The sequence below is a fragment of the Ceratotherium simum genome, chromosome Y (genome assembly GCF_057802395.1).
Source record: "Ceratotherium simum simum isolate JZ-2026a chromosome Y, ASM5780239v1, whole genome shotgun sequence".
Lineage (NCBI taxonomy): Eukaryota > Metazoa > Chordata > Mammalia > Perissodactyla > Rhinocerotidae > Ceratotherium > Ceratotherium simum.
This window is the reverse complement of record NC_141941.1, coordinates 1,226,227-1,248,940: the sequence shown is the minus strand read 5'-3', so window position 1 is coordinate 1,248,940 and position 22,714 is coordinate 1,226,227. Positions and strand designations below refer to the sequence as shown.

General features: G+C 50.4%; 1 protein-coding gene across 1 annotated transcript; it reads right to left on the bottom strand.

Annotated features, from left to right (window-relative positions):
- Window positions 1–6,356: 6,356 nt before the first annotated feature.
- Window positions 6,357–20,574, bottom strand: LOC147911599 (acetylserotonin O-methyltransferase-like). The gene is made up of 8 exons (XM_087427829.1): window positions 20,402–20,574; window positions 16,410–16,584; window positions 14,383–14,512; window positions 11,539–11,607; window positions 9,892–10,010; window positions 9,480–9,620; window positions 7,448–7,570; window positions 6,357–6,589 (listed from the first exon to the last, which is right to left on the bottom strand). Exons 1-8 carry the CDS (start codon window positions 20,468–20,470, stop codon window positions 6,357–6,359), a joined length of 1,059 nt encoding a protein of 352 aa, XP_087283955.1. The 5' UTR covers window positions 20,471–20,574.
- Window positions 20,575–22,714: the final 2,140 nt, after the last annotated feature.

The window sequence follows — 22,714 nt, the reverse complement described above, 5'->3', positions numbered from 1 at the left end:
AATATGGTGCAACCATCACCTCTGTCTACTTCCAGCACATTGTCATTCCCCCAAAAGGAGACCTCGTCCCCGTGAGCAGTCACTCCCATCCCCCTCCCCCAGCCCCTGGCAGCAATAATCCACTTTCTGTCTGTGGGTTTGCCTGTTCCAGACATTTCACGTAAATAGGATCACATACAATGTGGTCTTTTGTGTCTGGTTCTCTCACTGAGCATCGTGTCCTCAAGGTCCAGCCACGTTGCAGCTGTGTCAGGGCTTCACTCATTTTTATTGCTTTTAACATCTCAGAGCATCGGATTGTTTTCCACAAATCAGAGAAGCGCAGAGTGTGCCGTCCTGGGAAGTCCTGGCTTCCGTGTGGCTGACCAGCCCCCGTCCCTCTTTCTGTGTCTGTAGCTCCCGCGTCGTGGCACTGGGGACGCTGCCCAAGACCCCGTGTGTGAAACTAGAGATGCAATAACAACCTTGTTATCTGGCGGCGTTCCCCAGATGGGGCTGTTGCCCACTGAGACCCCTTCCAGGGACTCCTCCTCTCCGGACTCATTCATTAAGTCTCTCGGTCAGCAGATAGGACACGGGTGCTCAGACGGAGCAAGCGGAGAATGCAGCAAATGCAGCCTGCAGAGAACACAGGAGAAAGTGGAGGCCCGGCCCCAATCTGAGAAGCTCTGAGCACACTCGTCTGTGGGACAGAACCTTCCCCCACCTTGAATGAGCCCCGATCTTGGCAGAGATTCCTAAGTAGATGCTCTGCTGAAAACTCATTCAACTAAACAACAATCTAATTGAGGGGAGTTGATGGAAAAGGTCTCCACCGCCCACTGTTCTCCCCTTGCTCCAAGGCCCTGGGAGAGAGTGAGCCATACCGGAGCCATCGAGGCTCATGTCTCCCAAGTAACGGGGAGACGGGCCCTTTCTTCCCCGAGCATCACATTTCAGAGATGCTCCCAGGCCCCGGAGGACACATGCCCGAGGTGTGGGACTGGCTGAGGCTTGTTTAAACAGATTCACATACGTTTGGAAACCTGCTAAAGTAAAAGCTCTAAGAAGTGGGTGGTGGGAGGAGGTCTCTTCCCTTATTTACAGCCGGGAGAAATATGCCTCTTCTTCTTAATTTGTATTCACCCTTTACGGGAGAAAATGATGCTCAGATACTTTTGGGCTTTGCACTTGTTTTCAGGAGACCTAACATTTTCAGGGGGTAAAGGCATAATTTGGGGCGCTGCTTCTCCATCCAGGGTCGCCCCGCCCTCCCACAGTCGGTGACTTTGTGGGGACGGAGGAGCTGGCTTCCATAAGCTGCCCCACGGTGCCATCTACTGGCAGACAGGCAACCCGTCCCTGCTCCAAGTAGTCCATGCGTCGCCACGGCAACAGGAGCATCACTCCCCTCCCCCCAAGGCTCTGGGCCGTCCTGAAAGGACTTGGCCCCCGAGCTGGACGAGTGCTGGGGACAAGGAGCTGGTTTTGCACCATCCTCTCTCTGTGCACCTTCTAAAGAAGGTCCTTCCAAGACCCCTCAGCTCAGGCGGACTCTGAAGAGACAAACACCTCCCTAGAAGCCTGCCTCATCATTACAGCCATGAGCATCCGCGAAGCTCCAACGTGGCCAGGTCTTAAGCTGCCCGGGGTCTCTCGACCTTGGCGCCGTGGACGTCTGGGGCTGGTTGGACCATTCTCCGTGGTGGGGAGTCCTGTGCACTGTGGGGTGCTGAGCAGCGTCCCTGGTCTCCACCCACCAGGTGCCAGCAGCACCCCGCACTCCAGGCCCTCCCCTGCTCACCTCCCCAGGCGTGGCTGCACCCAGGAACGATTCCGGCTTTAACCAGACTGGCTGGACCCATAGCATGACGCTCTTTTAACGAGCCCACCTTGAAGTCGTAGGTTGCACGTCTTGATTCCCTAAACGCCGTGAGACTTGCTAGCTTGGGGGGTCACCTCCAGTGGGATTCTCTGGGGGAAGGAATTCTGGCCCATCAAGAGAGGAGGACCTTCACACTGCGGAGTCTTTGGGGGTCATAAATCGCAACAAGGTGTTCACACGATTCTACCACAATACAAGGAAACCCGTGTGCTATCCCAGATGTTGTAATCAATCTGTTTCCCTTTACAAATGTGGTGGGAAAATGGCCCTTTTGAGGGAGCTCCATGGCCAGAAATTGACCTAAAGTTACAGACATGATGACCTGACTCCAACCCCAGGGGGATGATCGAAGCTCTTCATAAGGACCCATAATAGACATGGGGGGGCCCCCCTGGTCTGGAAATGTGGGTGTTGGCGATGCCATAGGGATGGGCCCAACATACCCAAACATCAGGCCGTCCCATTTCAGAGTGAGGGACAGAGCGGGCAGGAGACAGGAGAGCAACAAGCAAGGCGATCATCTCAGGAACGGCTCACATCAGGGAGAGGGCACTGCCTGTGGTCAGCTGAACAATGTCCCCAAAGATGTCCACGTCCTAATCCCCGTGTGGTAGACAGAACGATGTCCCCAAAGACATCCACGTTGTGATCCCCGTGTGGTAGACAGAATAATGTCCCCAAAGATGTCCACGTCCTAATCCCCGTGTGGTAGACAGATGAATGTCACCAAAGATGTCCACGTCCTGATCCCCGTGTGGTAGACAGACTAATGTCCCCAAAGATGTCCTCCTACTCCCCGGGACCTGTGAACATGTTACCTTAGGTGGCAAAAGAGAACTTTGCAGATGTGGTCAAGTTAAGTGTCCTGAGCTGGGGAGATGATCCTGGATTATCTGGGTGGGCCCCTGGCTCCCGTGGTGGGTGGAGGCACAGGACCGTGGGAGTGATGACATGGTCCCCAGTCAATCTCATGGGATGCCTGTCCCCGAATCACTGATGGAGACCCCTCACTGCCTCTCCACCGTCCCCAGCCAGCGAGGAGACAGGATGATGATGAACACAGTGCCAAGTGGCTGTGCGCACCATGTGGATGGGGAATGAGAGACCAGCTGGAGGCCAGCATCAGAAGAATCACCCTGGACCACCTCTGACCACTTCTGACCCTGTGATGGGGATGGAGGCATCTACCCCCCCAGCCCTCCTTCCTGCCCCAGATCAGTGCAGGGGTTAGAAAAGATAAACTATTCACCCAATAAAACTGGGGTTCGTCCATAACTAGTTACCTGTGCATATATGAATGCCTGTGACAGGGTCCCCCTTCCCACAGGACACACAGGGCACCTCAGAGGGCAGGGACCCATCACTCTTAGCATGAACGTGGGCCCCATGGACTCGTGCTGGATGCACCCCATCAGCTGTGACCACCCGGTACCACTCCTGCCTCTGTCCCAAGCACGTTTTTTGCAGGAGTTCATTTCCGGCTTTACTGGGAACATGTTGGAACGAGTTGCTCTCATTTGTGAGAAGTCCTCAGCAGACAATTAAGATGCCCTGATTATTCCTTCTTCCTGCTTGATCTAATTTTAAAAGGTGTGCAAGTGTGCACATCTTCTCGAATCACTCTGTCTCCATTCGGTGAAAGACGTTCTCTTAAACAGACCGTACATTGCAAAATGAAGCGAAGATTCTTTTCTGCTTTTTCAAACTTAAAATTTGAAATGCATACACCGTTCTTTAGTTTCCTTGTGTGTCAGTGTCCTGGGGCGGCCGTAACAAATGACCCCACACTGGTGGGCTTAAAACCACAGGACTTCATCCTCCCCTAGTCCTGGAGACCAGACGTCTGAGATGAAGGGGCCGCAGGGCTGCGCTCCCTCCACAGGCTCCAGGGGAGGGTCCTTCCTGCCTCTTTCTGCTTCTGGGGCTCCAGGCGTCCCTGGGCTGGTGGCCACCTTCCTCCATCTCAGCCTCCGTCTCCACGTGGCTTCTCCTCTGTGTCTGTGTCTCTCCTCTTCTTATAAGGACACCTGTCATACCAATATGATCATTTAGGGCCCACCCTAATGATCTCATCTTAAGTGGATTACCTCTGTATGACCCTATTTCCAAATAAGGTTACATTCACAGGTCCCAGCGTGAGGACCTGAACATATCTTTTTGGAGGACACAATTCAACCCAAGATATATTGTTTCAACAAGTATTCCATTTTCTTTTTGCTTTCTTGCCTCTGAGTTGATAAAATGCTTCAACAGAGAGAAAATCATTTACTGAAGTGTAGACAAGAGGAAAACAAGAAGTGGACACCCTTGCTGCCGTATTGGAAAAGCCCCAGCAAGGAATGGGTGTGGGACCAGCAGACGTGTAATCCTTTCGTCCTTCATAGCATCTTCCGATTTTCCCGTATGCACAGAAGGGGCGAGATCTAATCAGATGGCAAATGCCTGAGTGCCCTCTCCATGGCTGTCTCAGCGAGCTCAGCCTGCTATCATAAACACCCCAGATGGGGCAGTTCACACAACAGACATTTGTTTGTCCCATTCTGGAGGCTATAATACGAGATCAAGGTGCTGGCTGAGTCAGTGTCTGGTGAGGACCCTCTTCCTTGCTCAAGATGATCATCTTCTCGCTGTGTCCTCACGTGGTAGAAGGGGTGAGGAAGCTCTCTGCGGTCTCTTTTATAAGGACACTAATCCCATTCACGGGGCTCTACCGTCATGACCTCATCACCTCCCAAAGGCCCCTGTCCTAATCCTATCACAGTGAGGGTTAGGGCTTCAACACATGAATTTGGGGACACACATTCAGTCCCCAGCAGTGGCTCTATGAAGAGATACCAGCACAGATTAATAATAGGATAGACAGATGGGCAGACTCTCCCAGCCTGACCCTTCTCACTACTCAAATGGCATCTCGGAGAAGCCACGGAGCTCAACGAGGTAACTTGGAAGGCATGGCCAATGCTGCATCAGCACGAGTTTCTACCACCATCATGGATGGAGACGCCCCTTTGTGCCAGGGCACCACTCACGGAGTGGCTTCCAACAGACACGGGGAGGTGGACCCCAGGCCCATCTTCAGCACAGAGAGGGCTCTGCCCACAGTCAGCGGCAGAGCTGGACTCTGGGTCCACGCCGCCTGGAGTGGAGTCTGTGAAATGCAGCTGCCACGTGTAAAAATAAAGACAAAATCTACAAACAGTGGAACTCACAGACACAGAGTGTAGAGGCGTGGCCGGGGGCTGTGGGTGGGGAGACCGGGAGGTCGGTCAAAGGGTCCAGAGCTCCAGTTAGAAGAGGAAGAAGTTCCAGGGATCCACGGGTGAATCTGGTTAATAACACTGTACTGTACACTTGAAATTCACTGAGAGAGGAGACCTCAGGGGCTCTCACCACACAGAATAAAACAAAGAAAATGGTGGCTCAGTGAGATGATGGATACGTTAATAGCTTCATTGTGGCGATCATTTCAGAATGTGTACATGCATAAAATCATCACGTTGTATGCCTTAAGTATACACTATTTTTGTTTGTCAATTATGTCTCTACAAAGCTGGGGGGGAAAATAAAATTAAATGAAAAATAAATTAAAATACAAAATAAAATAAAATAAATTAAAATAAAAATAAAATAAAGTAAAAAAATAAATTAAAATAAAATAAATTAAAATTAAAATAAATTAAAAATAAAATAAATTAAAATAAAAAATAAATTAAATAATAAAATAAATAAAAATAAAAAAAAGTAAATAAAATAAATTAAAATAAAAATAAAGTAAACTAAAATTAAAATATAAATTAAAATACAAAATAAAATAAATAAAAAATAAAATAAATTAAAATGAAAAACAAAATAAATTAAAATTAAAAATGAAATAAATTAAAATTAAACATGAAATAAATTAAAATAAAAATGAAATAAAATAAATTAAAATTAAAATATAACAAATTAAAATAAAAAATAAAATAAATTAAAATTAAAAATGAAATAAATTAAAATTAAAATATAACAAATTAAAGTAAAAAATTAAATAAATTAAAAATAAAATAAATTAAAATTAAAAATGAAATAAATTAAAATTAAAAATGAAATAAATTAAAATTAAAATATAACAAATTAAAATAAAAAGTAAAATAAATTAAAGATAAATTAAAATAAAAGATAAAATAAATGAAAATTAAAATATAACAAATTAAAATAAACAGAAACTAAATTAAAATTAAAATATAACAAATTAAAAAGAAAATAAAATTAAAAATAAAATTGAAATGAAACATGAAATAAATTAAAATGAACATGAAATAAATTAAAATGAAACATGAAATAACTTAAAATGAAAAATTAAAAAAATTAAAATGAAAAATTAAATTAAATACATTAAAATTAAGAATAAAATGGATTAAAGATAGAATAACTTGCATTAACGTGAATTAAGAGTGGCCTGACTTAGAGTGGATTGCATTGGAGCGCACTGGAGTACAGCGGGGCCGCCGGGTCAGCGCGGCGGCGGCGGGGCGGGCGCCCTGGCGAGCAGGGCGCGGGGCCGCCCCGGGGTCCCCCGGCTCCGGGGGTCGCGGAAGCCGGCGCGCGCCAGCAGCGCGCGGTACTGGGCGGCGCTGCGCTCCCGGCCCTCCGTCTGCACCAGCATGTTCAGCGAGCAGAGCTGTGCGCTCAGCGGCCCCCGCCCGTCCGCGTCCAGCAGGGTCTCGATCACCAGGACGCCGCCTCCTGGACACACAGAGGGGCGCGTGAGCGGGGGGCCGCCCAGCCTGAGGACCCCTCCTCCCCGCTGCCTGTCCCTGTCCACGCCCCCAGCCCGCCGGCTCCCCACTGCCCCGGGCATCCTGCGTCCTCCTCTGCAGAAGGGACCCAGCTCTGCCGCCCCCGGGCCCTCTCAGCTCCAGCCTGCAGGGACGGCCCCCGGGCGCTGGCCGGCTCTGCACGGGTGACAAAAGCTGAGTGTGCCAGGAGCCCCTGTCTAACCGGGCGAGGCGTGCACCCCCTTCAAGGCCGTGGGAGACAGATGGAGGACCCATCCCACCACCGTGGACAGCCCGTGCCCTAAACGCACAGGTGGGCAGCTGTCCACTTTGCCTTTACCTTAGGAAGATGACTTTGAGCCAACCTCATCTTGAGATGGCCGGGACAGGGCCTCACAAATCCCTCAAAATCCGGGTGTTGGGAGGCGCCATTGAGAGCGATTTGAGGGCCATTTCCAGATTTCAAGCAACAATGGAAATACTTAATTTTTCCCACGAAGATGGCTGGACCACCCCTCCCCGCCCCCGAGGAGAGCTGGGCAGTGTCCATCACACACACGGCTAAGCTCCGTAAGATAAATCGTGGCAAGACGAGGCCACCCAGGGGCCACGGCCGTTGACCAGCTCCATCTTTAGCTGAGATTAGCTACAGAATGGGTGTTAACACCATTTTTGTTTTAACCACTCGTCTGGAAGGAAAGCCGGCTGGGAGGATGACCACACTGACCCGGGACATGACCTCAGTGTCCGGCGTCCAAATGAGACCCCGGCAACCCCGCCCTGAATTGACTGGTGAGTGCCCAGGGACGCAGCCCTGCAACCCTACCTGGCTTGCACGCCTGATGGATTCTGGCCAGCAGCTGGGAGCACTTCTCATCGCTCCAGTCGTGCAGGACCCTGGCCAGGATGTACAGATCCGCCTCTGGGAGCGGGTCCTTAAAGAAATCCCCTGCAACACAGGGCAGGTGCCCGGGGTCAGCCTAAATCCCGCTCCACTCACCCAGCACCCCGTACAGAAAGGTCACCTGGGTGGGCCGTGCCTTCCCCATCCCGTGACCTGCAGACCCAGCCCTGAGCAAAAAGAACCATGGGGGGAGACAAGAAAATCCTGGATGACGTCTGGGGCCCCTTCCCTCCATCAGATCTGGAAACTGGTTTATCTTTATTTTATTTTCTAAGGTCTTGTGTGAACAGCTCCTGAGGCAGACCTAAGCCACAGATCTCAGGACTCCCCCAGGCAGTCGGTCAGTGGCTCTTGTGTGATGGGTTGAACTGAACCCACAGTCAACATACATTTTCCTGATTGAGGAGAAATGCCCAAGAGAGACTCTACGCACAGGTGGAGTCCAACACTCGACTCTCGTAATATTTTTCCTGCAAAATAAGTACCGATTTTGGAAGAGCCCTTCGATAGCCCTGTGCCAACAGGGTTAACTCAGCAGGTCCGTTCTCTATATTCTGCAAATTCACAGGAATTCGGGACTGCGTGTTGGATGACAAATGGCCAATCCATTATCTCTCCGCTGTGCTGGGGCTCCAGGAAATATGGAGCCCACACACGTTCCCCTACGAGACAGGGCAGGAGAAAGGATTTTCTTCCACTCAATGAAGAAAGACGGGGGTGGCCATGTTCGGGGGCCATCTGTGTCCAGCCAGCAAGGGAGAGAACCCAGGCCTGAGGATGAGGCAAGACACACCAGCTTTCCCTCCATGACCAACAGCCTTCGCCTCAGCCCCATCCCAGCCTGTCAGATCCAGAGGGATCAGAAGGAGATGATTCCTCACCCTGGTCAGTAAATATTTCAGGGGTGTCTACTCCTCAGACCCCCAATGCCATGAACGTCGGAGCTCATGAGGGAACAGTAGCGAATTCACAGCAGAACTAAGAATGGAGGGGCTGACAGCCCTGCCTGGTGTTTTCGTTCTGAGCCAGCAGAGAAAAAGAACCACGAAAGGTCACTCTCCCCTATAAACGGAGGCAGAGAGTGTCTGCCAGTCAGACCACAGTTCCTGAGAGAGAGGGAACATCATAGGAAGCCGGGCGCCATGTCCCCAGGGAAGAGGAAGAGCCATCCCAGCTTTCCGCAAAGTTGCCGTGGTCTCTGAGCCCCAGAATGGCTGAGTCTCCTTAATCTTCTGAGTCGGCAGTTGTGCCTTGATGTTGCCTTCAGCCCACTCCATTCATTGTCACTCATAAATGTTTTGGATTTAGATACCTGGAGAAGAGTCTTGGTGCAGCCATAACAAATGACCACACACTGGGGTCTTAAACCCCAGGAATTCATCCTCCCCCCGTCCTGGAGACCAGACATCTGAGATGAAGGGGTCGCAGGGCCGTGCTCCCTCCGGAGGCTCCAGGGGAGGGTCCTTCCTGCCTCTTCCAGCTTCTGGGGCTCCAGGCGTCCCTGGGCTGGTGGGCGCCTCCCTCCCATCTCTGCCTCCGTCTCCACGTGGCTTCTCCTCTGTGTCTGTGTCTCCTCTTCTGTCTCTGATAAGGTCACTGTCACTGGATTTAGGGCCACCCTCCTCCAGGACACCCTCATCTCCATCCTTCACTTAATCACGTCTGCAAAGACCCTACTTCCAAACAAGATCACAGGTTCTGGGTGGACACGAGTTTTGAGGGGACACTATTCAATGCAATCCAATACTGAAGAAAGAATTAATTGTAAGAAAACAGTATACTTTACACGGCTTTCCATCCATCATGAATAATAGTTCTAAGTTGAGGGGGCTATTTGGAGGGTTGAGGAAGCCACGCTGAACATCCGTCATTGCTCATAAATGTCCAGCGTCTCCTGACCCCCTGGGATGCGTCTGTGGTTCCCCATGGACACAGACACCACGTGGAAACCCACCTTCACGGAAGCTGATCCGTTCTTCCTCCAGGAATGGGAAGTGCTTCTTTGCCGTCTGGACCACTTCCGGGATGTCGAAAACGGTGACCTGACATCCAGGGTACAGGGAAACGCACTCCTTGGCCAGAGCCCCGGAACAGCCTGGAAGTGGACACAGAAGGTGACAGGCAGACAAGAACCTGTAGGCAGCCACGGCTCTGTCCAACCCTCTGCCCCTTTCAGCCATGGCTACGAACGGTGAGGAGCTGGGACCAGGAAGCCTTCGGGATGTGCAAGGAAGACTTTCAACACTGCTCTAAATGGGATTTCCATTTCCTTCCTTCACTAGCTTACAGGGCACTGTTAAAACCAGGGTTAACACATCCCCCATACAGAATTGGAAACATAGCTCCAAGCCTGGGGCCGCGCTCACCACCGAGGTCGCAGATGAGACGGAATGGAGACAGGTCAAAGGCAGCCAACACACTCCTCCCGTTGACGCTCCAGACGTCCTGCAGACCACGCATGAACTGCAGCCGCTCGCCCTCAGACCTGGCATGCGAAAGCACGCTGGTCAAAATCACACCAACTCTGGTGCGGTCATCATAAACCATGACACAGGTGACCCTCTGCTCAGCCAAGAGCTGTGTCCCCCAGGCACGTGTGTAAGCCTTGCATTTGTGAAATGGAACCTACGCTGGTGTAGAAGTATATGATTGGGGATGGCGGGAGCCCTCAGTAAGCCACCAGCATCTACCGCACTCCTAGAGACCTTAATATGGTTGGAACTAATTATCATTCTCCCTGGAGGCCGCTCGGGGAGTCCATTTCCACCAGAACAGGAGTTGAGATGCTTTCTAAGTAAGGCAATCAAGAATGTGGAAGCAATCCAAGTGCCCATCAATGGATGAATGGATAAAGATGATGTGGTATACATATGCAATGGAATACTACTCACCCACAAAAAAGACAAAATTGTGCTCTTTCTGATAACATGGATGGACCTTAAGGGTATGATGTTGAATTAAATAAGCCAGACAGAGAAAGACAAACACTGCATGATTTCATTCATATGTGGAAGATAAACAAACACATAGACAAGGAGAACAGATTGGTGGTTACCAGAGGGGAAGGGGTGGGGGAAGGTGACAGGGATACAGGGGCACATGTGTATGGTGACAGATGAAAACTAGACTATTGGAGGTGAGCTCGATGCAGTCTATACAGAAACTGAAATATAATAACATACACCTGAAATTGCACAATGTTATAAGCCAAAATGACCTCCATAAAATAATTTAAAAATAAAAACGAATGTGCCCCCCACCCCACATGGCCGAGTGCAAGATGATCTGGTCTACTTTGCAAGTCCCGGAGGCCCTCCACACGCGCTGGAGAAAGGGCTGCGGACGGTGGGAACTCAGGGAGGTGGGGCAGAGACTGTGGAGGGAGGAGGGGTCTTGGAAGATGGCAGGGATGAGGGTGTAAGAGGAGCGGGACAGATCTCTGGGTGTGCGGGCTCTCGTTCCTCAGAGTCCCCTCTCTCTGTCCCCTCTCCGGAGCCAGCTCTGTGGCTTTGGTCTCAGTGTAGGAAGAGGGGGAGAGAGGAAGAGATAGGAGTGGAGGAGAGGAGAAACGGAGGGGAGAGAGTGGAGGGGAACTTCGCCCCTTTCGCTTTCTCCTACACCACCCCTCGGCCAGCTAGCAGCCCTGGCAATAGCCATCCATTCATCCCCCTCCCAGAATGTCTATCCCAGAGCTCCATGCAAACAGCACATCTGCATCCGGGTGTGGAAAGAACAAAGAACTGAGGTATCCCCGGGTAACTCTGGCCACATCAAACACTGAGCCTCATTTTTCTACTCAAATGTTGGGTTTTCGTAGAGTCCCAAGAAGGGAAGACCATTTTCGTCCACTCCGGAAATTGATCGACACAAACATCAGAACAGCAAAACCTCTTTTTCAGTCTTATCTTAAACATCCACTTTCTTCTGTTTTGCTCTACTTGGACACATTTATTCAGCCCTGTAAGTATTTTAAAAATCAGCCGGGTCCCACGGGCATCGGTGCGTGGCGTTACCTGTAGATGGCCGTAAAGAGCTCTTCGGAGGGAACGCCGAACGCCTTCAGATACTGGTTCTTCCCTTCTCTGGAGACAGGGAGGGGGGCTGTTACTCAAGGTCTTAGACATGCATTGAACATCATCAATTCATCTCTACAGCTGGCCACAGATCCTCCCCTCAAATCTCAGCTGGAACAAGCAGCAAACAATTACGTAGCTGAACACACTCACAAGTGTTTTCCTAGTGTGTAATCGAGAGTCCCCATGTAGCTCAGCGCTCTGATGTGAGCAAGGACGCAAGGAAATTTTTTTTTTCTGTGAGGAAGACTGGCCCTGGGCTAACATCCGTCCCCCTCTTCCTCTATTTTATATGGGATGTAGCCACAGCATGGCTTGACAAGCGGTGTGTCGGTCTGCGGCCGGAATCCAAACCTGTGAACCCCGGGCCCCTGAAGTGGAGCACGTGAACTTAACCGCTGCACCACTGGGCAGGCCCCAGCAATGAAATTTAATGACAGTCTAAAGAGAGTGTGCAAATGATGTGTAATCAGGGGTCGTGGAGGTTCAGAGTGATTCATTACCAAGCATCTGGGGGTAGGAAGCACCTTGCAGCTGGAGGGACAGATGGTCTACCCAGAGCTTGAGAGATGACTGTTCTACCCACAGCTGGAGGGACAGCTAGTCAAACCACAGCTGGAGGGACAGCTGGTCTACCCATAGCTGGCGGGACAACTGGTCTACCCACAGCTGGAGGGACAGCTCATCTACCCCTAGCTGCTTCCTCTCCCCTGCAGAGGGTTGAAGGATTCCCTGGGCATCCTGTCCCATCTTGGACAGCTCCCTGGCGTCAAGATGAACCTTCCCCCTGTGGCTTGTTCCCCTTCCACCCTGGTTCTAGCCTCTGGCACCACCAGAACCAGCCCCCACTCCTCTCAGGGATATTAGATTGCTCAGCCTGCGGTCACATGGGTCATCTCTTTTCCACCTGACCTGCAGGAGACTGCGATGATGAGAGCATGAAAAACACAGAAAGGAGGAATCTGTGCCCAGGTGTGGGACCCACATAATCCACCCGAGGCAGCCTCGTGTGGAAGCATAGGGCAGGAAGGAGGAGAAGAGCATCCGTCCCCAGTGCCCCAACTCCTGGTTCCTTCCACAAATGGGACGAGGGAGTGAAGTCACTGGGAAGGACTCCAGAGGGTCCAACAAGGCCTCAAGAGATTTGGGGGTCATCTGTTATTTGTGGGCAGAGACCCAATGGGCAGCCCTGGGTTGTCTCCAGCTCCTGGTGCGCTGGCTCTGGTCCTCTCAATTTTTTTTTTTTTAACTGAATGAGTTCCAACATCAAAAAATTGGGAGATGTCATTAAAATCTAGATATCCTACCCTCCCCAGGACAACTCCACCCCTGGGCCGCCTGGACACACTCACTTGAGGTGAGTGTGTGATTTTGGACAACAAATATGAAGTCCAATAATGATTATAAGCATGAGTATGATGAGTTGTATCTTTTCCAAAAGAAACATTAAAACTTGGCCCCAGGTTTTTCACAGTGAAGCTACCGTAGGTGCAAGACATAGTTTAGGTTAAAATAATGAAGAAAGAAAATGTGGAGCAGTGGTTCTCAGCTGGAGGTGATTCTTTCCCCGCAGGGGACATCTGTCAGTGTCTGGGGACAGTTTTGTTTGTCACCACTGGGGAGGGAGGGTGGTCATGGCCTCTGGTGGGTGGAGACCAGGGACACTACCCCACAGCGCACAGGACGCCCCCCACAGAGAGTCACCCAGTCCTGAATCCGGTATGTGAGGTTGAGAAACCCTGACCTAGCGTGAGACACCCTACCTCTCTCATCTGTCTGTTATCTGTCTATCTATGTACCCTCCTATCTATCATTTATCTATCTGTATATCCATCTACTTATGTATCATCTACCTATACCTACCTATCAATATCTACCATCTTCTATCAATATCTATGTATCAATATCTATCAATATTATCAGTCAATCATCTAACAATATTTATCATCTATATATATCGATCAGTACTTATCTATCTGATTTATCTAACAATATCTATCAATATCTATCATCTATGTATGTATCTACCTGTCTATCATCTATCTGTTATCCATATATCTCTCTATCTATATCTATCTATCTATCTATCTGTATCTATCTATCATCTATCTATCTCTCTATCTATCATCTATCTATTAGTCATCCATCTATCTATGTCTATTTATGTCTATCTATCTATCTGTCTATCTCTATCATCTATCTGTATATCTACCAGTATTTATCAATCTGTATCTATCTATCTATCAATATCTATCATCTATCTATATTTCTATCTACCTAACTCAGTGGTTCCCAATTGCAGGTGATTTTGCCCCCAGGAGACATTTTTATTGTCACAATTGGAGGATGTTTCTGGCACCTGGTGGCTGGAGACCAGGGACGCTGCTTCAGATCCCACAGTGCACAGGATCCCCCCCCCAACAGAGAATGGTCCAGCCCCACATGTCAGTGGCACCGAGACTGAGAGACCCAGTGTGGACAAACCCATGACAATGATGGCAGCCTCTCTTTTGTGCTGAACCATCTCCCCAGCTTCCCTTCTTTACTCGCACCCTCTACTTTCCCCTGGAGACCATTGAACCACAAGGACTTTATGTCACAACAGGTTGAGATTAAGTGAATTCCGTGGGTCAACACTAGGTGGTCTCAGACATCCGCTCCGGATTTCCAAACCTAGCGGTGCCGTGTTTGCTTCTAGGAGAAACCCAGCATTTAGACTCCTCTGACGCCCTGAGGCTCAAGTGGCGCCGGGGGGTCCTGGGGCTCAGAAGGCACCACGCCCACCTCACAGCCTCGGCCAGGTGGGCCCAGCACAGGTAGGTGGTCCTGGCCATGTAGAGTAGCATGTTGCGCTGGGACGTGGGGCTGGCCCTGGCCAGGTAGGTGCTGGACAGCTCTGTGTTTCCATAGAAAGCTGAAAACACACAGAAAGGACAGAAAAATAAGTCGCATTTCAAGTCTTCACCACACGCCGTCACCAGCATCAGCAGCATCAGGATCGAAACACGATCCTCGCCTGCGAGCAGCTGGGGGCTCATCCTGGAGGAGCGGGGTGACCGGGGGGCAGGGGGCAGCCCGTGCACCTGTTGGGTTCAGTTTTGGCAAATCCCATCGGGACATCTGGTGGAGCGGGTGGAAGGGGCAAATGCGCCTCAGAGAAACCCTAGATTACAGCCTGTGCCCTTTGAAATAACTTATTTAAAAATAGACAAATGGGGTGACGCCCTGGTCATGGAGGGAAAGAAAGACGGAGGAGAAAGGGCTGCTTTTCTGCAGAGCTCAGCTGAGCGGCAGGCGGCCCCAGCCTGGGAGCACGCCAACATCTTCCCAACAATTTGCAGGAGGGTCCCAGCCCATAACCTGCAGACGGTAAACAGCAGGTGCCCCTGGCTGTGAGCCACCCCATCCCGCCATCTCCCACCCGGGGGAGCCTCGTCCCGACCAGGGGATGCACCTGGGCAGCTCAGGGCCACCTTTCCAAAAACCGCTAGTCGGGTTCTCCGAGCCTACTCCCTGCTTTCCTCTCCGTGAGACCCGGTTCCCACGGAGGCCCCGTGGTTTAGCACGGATTCCACCGTGGTCCTGTTCCTGGCATGAGCCCCTTCACCTGCCTCTGAGAACAGAGAACACGGCTTGCCCTGCTGGTGAAGAAGAAGGCCCTAACCTTTCACTATGTCTGAACGGTTTGTCCACACCGGCCCAACGCCTGTGGTCACGCACGTGGGCAGAACCCGGAGAAGTTGGGACACGCTCTCCAGTCACACTGCCTCCAAGCCGGGCGCCCGAGAGCCTCCCGGCCTGCACCCTCGTCTATCTTCTCACCAGCCTGGGCTGAGCATCAGCAGGAGGCAAAGTCTCCCTCCCGGGACCGTGTGGACGCTGTCCCGAGCCCCAACCACCCGCCGGCCCCTGGACTCAGGGAGCAGAGCCTCTGAGAAAAGCAAGAGGGACAACTGGTCGTTTGTGTGGCCGGTGGGGCAGCCGCACCGGTAGGGGTGTGGCTGCTGGTGGTTTCGGCTACCTTGCAGCCTGCCGCCTGTGTGTTTCCAAGCCCGGCTACCTGAGAGCCGTCATCACCCAAATGACACCTTCCTGATCCCGTTAAGCCATCCCCAATCTTTGCACCCAGAATCCCAACAGGCCTTCGACTCCTTGCTGTAAGCAAAAAGGCCACCGCCCACATTGCCAGAGTCCGGCACACACCCCTGTTCTTCTGTGCGTCACCTCAAGCAATGGTTTCCAGCCTCTGCAATCTCACGAATCAAAAAAATTATAAAAATGATCTGAACAATCAACACAGGGTTGACAATCTTGAATTTTGCAGAGTAAGGATGTTTCAAAGAAAAAGCCACCATCACCATATTTCACAAGAGAAAAGCTGCTTCTGCACCAAAATTAGGAAAAAATAATCTCATGATGAATGGCAACCCTCTAATTTAATTTTTTAACAATAAAGTTTTTTTTTATAATAAATTGAGCTTGATGGAAAATGACTCCCTTGCGACTTTTTTTCACATTTTTGTCTTGTTCCTTGGATAACTCATCAGGGTATCAATGGCACACCAGCATGCGGAAACCTCTAGAACAGGGGTCAGCAAACTCTAGCCCGTGAGCTGAATCTGGCCCCCTGCTTGTGTTTGTAAATAAAGTTTTATTGGCATCTGGCCACGCCCATTCATTTACATAATGTCTCTGGCTGCTTTGATGGGCAGCTGCTGCAGAGACCAATGGCCTACAGTGCTGAAAACACTCACTCTCTGGTCCTTTACAGACACAGTAAAAGCCTCCTGCAAAATGTCAAGCGTGCTTACCTTTTCCTTCTCTCATTTCCACTCGAAGCAGCTTCAGGGACACGCAGGTGTCCAGCAGGAGCTCCGTCCCATGGGAGCTGGTGCCCAGACGTGCAGCCACCGCAGCCGAGTCCAGGGGCTCTGGGGCCTCGGCGAGAAGGTCGAACACTCCCAGCTCGCAGGCGGCAAAGAGAACCTCGGGGCAGCGGCAGAAACCAAAGCCAGGTTTCATTCTCCTGAGAACCACACTCACAGAGGCACACGCCTCGGGGCGCGAGGGATGCATTTGCAAATGACGCTGCACTGCTGTGAGCAACGGTATGTGGTGCCTCAAAAAATTAAACTCAGAACGACCATAGGAGCCACAAATTCCACTTCTGGGTGTAGACCCAAAAGAACTGAATGTAGGGGCTCTAATGGATACTTGTACACCTGTGTTCATTGAAGCATTATTCACAATAGTCAAAATGTGGAAGCAACCCCGGTGCCCACGGATGGATGAATGGATGAACAAAGTGTGGTCCATCCGTACAGTGGAATAGTAGCCATGAAAAGGGAGGAGATTCTGACACCTGCTACACCACGGAGGAACCTTGAGGACATGATGTTGACTGAAATCAGCCATTCACAAAAGGACACGTACTATATGATCCCACTTCTATGAGGTCCCTGGAGAGGTCAAATTCATAGAGACAGAAAGTAGACGGTGGGTGCCAGGGGCTGGGGGAGGGGATGGGGAGTCAGTGTTTAATGGGGACAGAGTTTCAGTTTGGGAAGATGAGAAAGTTCTGGAAATAGACGGTGGTGATGGGTGCACAACAATGTGAATATACTTAATGCCACTGAACTGTGCACTTAAAAATGGTTAACATAGTCAATTTTATGTTATGCTTATTTTATCACAATTTAATTTTTGTTTAAATGATGCTTCCGCCGTGCACCAGGAAGCATCTGTTCCCACTATTCCAAGTGCTGAGGGCAGTCCTGCTTTGGGTTAACCAGCTGTCCAGGGGCGACACCGTCTACTGGACAGATTGGTCCCTAGGGAGGTGAGGCCCAGGGCTCGGTGGGGGCTGCCAGTGTAGACACAGGGTCCAACAGGGCCATTCACTGGCGGGCCAGCCAGGGGGAGCAATGAAAGGGGGAGCCTGAGCAGGTCTACATTCTAGAGCATCCTCCCTGCCCTGTCCGTCCTCACTAAACCTCCCGTCACGCCCAAAACAGCATCACTCTGAAATTGTTCTGGGAAGTAAAGCTCTCTAGAAGGAAATCTACAGTCCACACACAGAAGGCCAGCCGAGGGACTGAGGGACACACACAACTGCGTGCAAACACACGTGAGTTTTCAAAATCCTGTTCTTGGTCTCTGTTAACAGTGATTCCCCGGGGGCAGAAAGTCGGGGAAGGGGACACAGGGAGCACCTTCTCCCTTGTCATTCCGAACCTTTCTGCATATGGTGTTTCAATTTTCCAGCATGGAAATATATGCATTCCTTTTTTCTTTTTAAGAAGTCAGTGGTGTTCCCACACAGTGGCATTAGAGTCTTAAAATTGTTTGTTTTTTTTCTTCTTTTATCCCTCTGTCTAAAGAAGTGAATAGGTAATGCCTTCAAATAATAGAAAAACTATAAAAAATCAATACGTCGTCAATGCATTTTTTCTCTTGCACACAGTTCTGCCTGAGTGCCAAGGCTCGGGCGGCCTCGCTGAGGTTGGCTGTGAGAGACGGCTCCATAATGTCCCACACGGGAAGACGGCTTCCTGTGGCCGTGTATCTGCCACAGGACTTACTCTATATCTACGATTGGTGCTGTTTCAACAGCACGTGGACATAAATAAAAAGAAGACCTGTCTTTATTTGACTTAACTGAGGAAGTTGGTGTTTCTCAACCCCACACGACTAACATTTGGGGCTGGACCATTCTCTGGTGTGGGGGCATCCTATGCACTGTAGGGTGTGGACCAGCATCTCTGGTCTCCACCAATCAGACGCCAGGAGCATGTCCTATCCCAGGAATGATAACCAAGAATGTCCCAGATACTGCCAAGTGCCCCCTGGGAGCAAACTCCCTGTTTGAGAACCACTGTATTAAAGTTCTATCAAGTTTATCAATAAAGTTTTATTCATAAAGTTCTATTACTAAGGTTCTATTAACTCTTGCTGAGATTGTGTCTGTTCTTGTTCTGTTAAGGCTACATTAACTCTTATGTTATTAACATTGTATCAACTCTTGTCAAGGTTGTATCAGTTGTTATTCCATTAAGGGTGCATTAGCTCATTCTATTAATGTCATATTAGCTCCTGTGCTGTTAAGATTTTATTAATTCTTTTCCAACTGAGGTTGCATTAACTGCTGTTCTGTGAAGGTCATACTAAGTTTTATTCTACTCCAGTTGGATTAGCTCTTCTTCCATCAAACTCGTGACAACTCGAGGGCATGGTATCATGTCTACTGAAGTAATTTCCTCCCAAGATTTATAACTCACTCAAAACCATTGTGAACCAACAGCAAGCAGCCCCAGCTGGCTGGGGACATTATGGGAGCACAAGTAAGTCACTTTTTTTTCAAGCAAAGGCAGCAAATTCCTATGTTTTCTGTAGAAGGATGCTCCTTTTCCGTATCCTAATGGCTCTAACAGAGGTATTCCTAACCCTTTGGGTCTCTGGATGGGATTCGGGGGATCCATGAATTCGGATAGGGAAGACACTTCACTTCAATTTTCAGTAGCCACTACCTGAACCTTTGCACTCCCTCCCATTACGAAGTAAGCACAAACCAGTATTACAGGACCCTGACTTTGTGACCAAGAGAAGCCACCGATATCTTCACGTACAGAACTCGAAATGCCACCGGCATCCAACACTGCTCCACGATGCTGGTGTGTTTGGACCCACCCCAGGCTGCACCCATCACCCAGCCCTGCTGTTACAGACCCTCACACCCCACTGATTGCCATTCTTTGGGCGTCTCTCTGCCTGGTGGTTGTGCAGCTGTGTGTTCTCAAAATTGGAGGTTCACTCAAGAAAGCCTGGAGGAATCCCGCTATTCCCTCAGAGAAGGCATCCTCACCCCATAAAGCAAGCCATGAACGCTTTGCTTCCATCGACATCCATACACCTTTGCACACGGAGACGTTCAACACGTGGACCCTCACACAGAGAATCAGAATCCACTGGATTTCCAATGTTAGGTGCGTGTGTCCTGCCAAGGACCACCACCGACTGTGATGTCCTGACCCCGGGGTACCCTTAAAATATAAAATCTCACTCTCACTTGCCTCTATTTTTATTGATGTGAAATTCACATAGCACGAGATTCACCATCAACTATCTTAGACTAAACAATTCAGTGGCATTTGGCGCATTCACGATGTTGTACAATCATCACCTCTATTGAGTTCCAGAACATTCTCATCACCCCCCAAAGGAGACCCCATATCCACTAAGCAGTCTCTCCCTGGCCCCCTTCCTCCATGCCCTGGTAACCACTGATCTGCTCCCTGTCTCTGTGGATTTGCCTGTTGTGGACATTTCACATCAATGGAATCCTACACCATGTGGGCTTCCACGTCTGGCTCTTTCAGGCAGCATAATATTATTCAGCCCAAGAAGGGATGAAATACTACATTCTGGATGAACATTCAAACTGTGCCTCTGTTTTAAATGCACCGCCTTATTCTTAGCATGTTAACAGACAAGAACCTGTTTTACTCTCTCACAAAATGTTTTCAATATTTCAATACCTGTATTTCAATATCCATTGTCTCCTTTGTAAGCCTATTTTATTTTAACCTTTTAAAGCAGCATTCTGAGACGGGACCCGTGACTGTCGACAGGTCCCCAGAAGGGCCCCATGTCCCAATAGCCAAGCCTCTACCCATAGTTCCGGAACATTCTCATCACCCCAAGGGAGATCTTGTACCCATAAAGCGGTCAATCCCCATCCTCCTCCCCCGGCTCCCGTCTGTGAGATCCCGGTGTGCCCAGTGGAACGTCCTCCCCAGGCTCCTACCTGGGAGACCATGAAGCCATTTGCATATGTGTTCAGGAGATCATAGGCCTGATCCTCCGGGGAATTCATTTTCTTCCACGTCAGCCTGGCTTTGGGGGTCTCCGTGTTGTCCTACTTCAGGGACGGTGGGTCTGTGAGCAAACTAGGGGACAGCCAGCCACTCGGTGCTCCTGCCAGAAGCTCCTTGCTGGAGACCCCGTAGTGAGCCAAACACGATGATCCTAGAAAATCCTATTAGCCTGATTAAGGGGATGACACAGCTTATGGCTGCTCCTTGGGTTTCTGCTCCCTCCTTCTGTCCCCGACATACACGGAGCCTGAAAATAGCCTACGCCCCCACCCCACCCTTACACCGTCGGCTGTGGATCTGAGCCACAACCAGTATGCTCACCACTCACCACCATTGAGTCTCCATTTTATGGATTGAGGGATCTCTGGTCCCCTCAAACAGGGGGAGAATGGGGTGTACTAATTTCCTGTAACAAATGATCCCACACTGGAGACTTAAACCCCAGGAATTCACCCTCCCCCAGTCCTGGAGCCCAGACATCTGAGATGAAGGTGTCGCAGGGCCGTGCTCCCTCTGGAGGCTCCAGGGGAGGGTCCTTCCTGCCTCTTCCAGCTTCTGGGGCTCCAGGCGTCCCTGGGTTGGTGGCCGCCTCCCTCCATCTCAGCCTCCGTCTCCATGTGGCTTCTCCTCTGTGTCTGTGTCTCCTCTTCTGTGTCTGATAAGGACACTGTCACTGGATTTAGGGCCACCCTCATCCAGGATGACCTCATCTCCATCCTTCACTTAATCACATCTGCAAAGACCCTGTTTCCATATAAGGTCCCATTCCTGGTTCCAGGGGTCAGGACGTGGACATATCTTTTGAGGGGACACAATTCAGCCCGCAGCAGAGAGGAGAGCGTTTGACTGACATTCACGGCTCAGGATCTCTAACACGCTGTCTGAAATGATGCCTCCTTTGGTCTCCACAGCCAGCAAACATCCCCCAAATCATTCGTGGACTTGGACTCTGAAACTATTTTCAATTGTATTATTTTTGCTGCAGCTAAATATCTGCAGTCAGGACTTTAGTGAGAGCTGAAAGGTTCCCCTGGAACGTGGTCACATTGTCCATTTTCCTCTCTGCATTCTTTCCTTCCTTTCCAGGGACATCAGGAGCAGCCCAGGCGGCGGGTAATAGGGGCAACATCCTGGGAAATGGGGTCACAGAGGGAACACAAGAGCCAAGCCTGTCCCCACTCCCGTCGGCCCAGGACTCGTCTCCCCAGAGCTCCCTTCTGGGTTACACCCCACAGGAGCCCCTACGTCACCGAGACTGTCCCCTGGACCCATACCCCAGCTGTTTATTAACCCCAGTGATTCTGTGGGAGGGTGGGTGGAACCTCGTCCTCCCAGATGCCACGATTTGCGAGAGAGAGATGCAGATCCCTGGAGGCTCCATGGAGAGAGCTCCATGAGCCGAGTGGAGACAGAATGAGCTTCCCGGGGAGCAGCCCGTCCACCCTGCGGACGTCCAGCAGAAACAGGCAACGGTCTAGCACTGAGGGGCACTGGGGACCCCCAAGATGGCAGCCCAAGTGCTAGGGCTGGTGGGGCGAGAGCCAGATCCTTGGGGACCAAGTCAGTGGGGGAAGAGGATTTGCCAGTGGTGTGGCCAACGGGGCGGGACGGTCTAGGTTGGATTCTGACAGGTCAACCCAACGCCCCCTGGGTGACACGTCGTGTTCTCTTGGTGGCTGGGTGGGCGACGTGGAACACAATATACCCAGAGGGATGTGCTCGCAGACGACCAGGGACGTGACCTGAAGGTGGGGGCGATGAGAGATCTTGGGACTGGCCTACAGGAGGACAGAGCCGCTGGCCGTCGATGGCATTTGCTTGATTATACAGCAAGCTGCCTTTCTCAGGGTGGGCAAATCCCCAGCGAGTGGGATCCCCCGGATTTTCAGTTAAGGCGATTACTTTAGTAATGAGATTGAGTGTCGAGAAGGGCTGGGACACAGCGGGTACAGATCAGAGGAAATTCAAGGCACGGACCTCAGACTCACCCTTTCACAGGCAGAGTTTTGAAAACGAGTAAAAAAAAGAATTTAAACTCAGAGCAGGCGAGAATCACAAGCTGTCCGGCCGTGCAGGGCTATTCCTTGGAACAGGATCGATGTTGCTCAGCCGACCTCTAAACGGTTCGCATTTCTGGCCAGAAAAAGTAAGATGCCGTCCCGACAGAAGAGAATTCTCATCAGCCGGGTTTACAGTGGAAAAGAGTTGATGTGGACAAAGCTTCCTTAAAAATGAACCTAGCC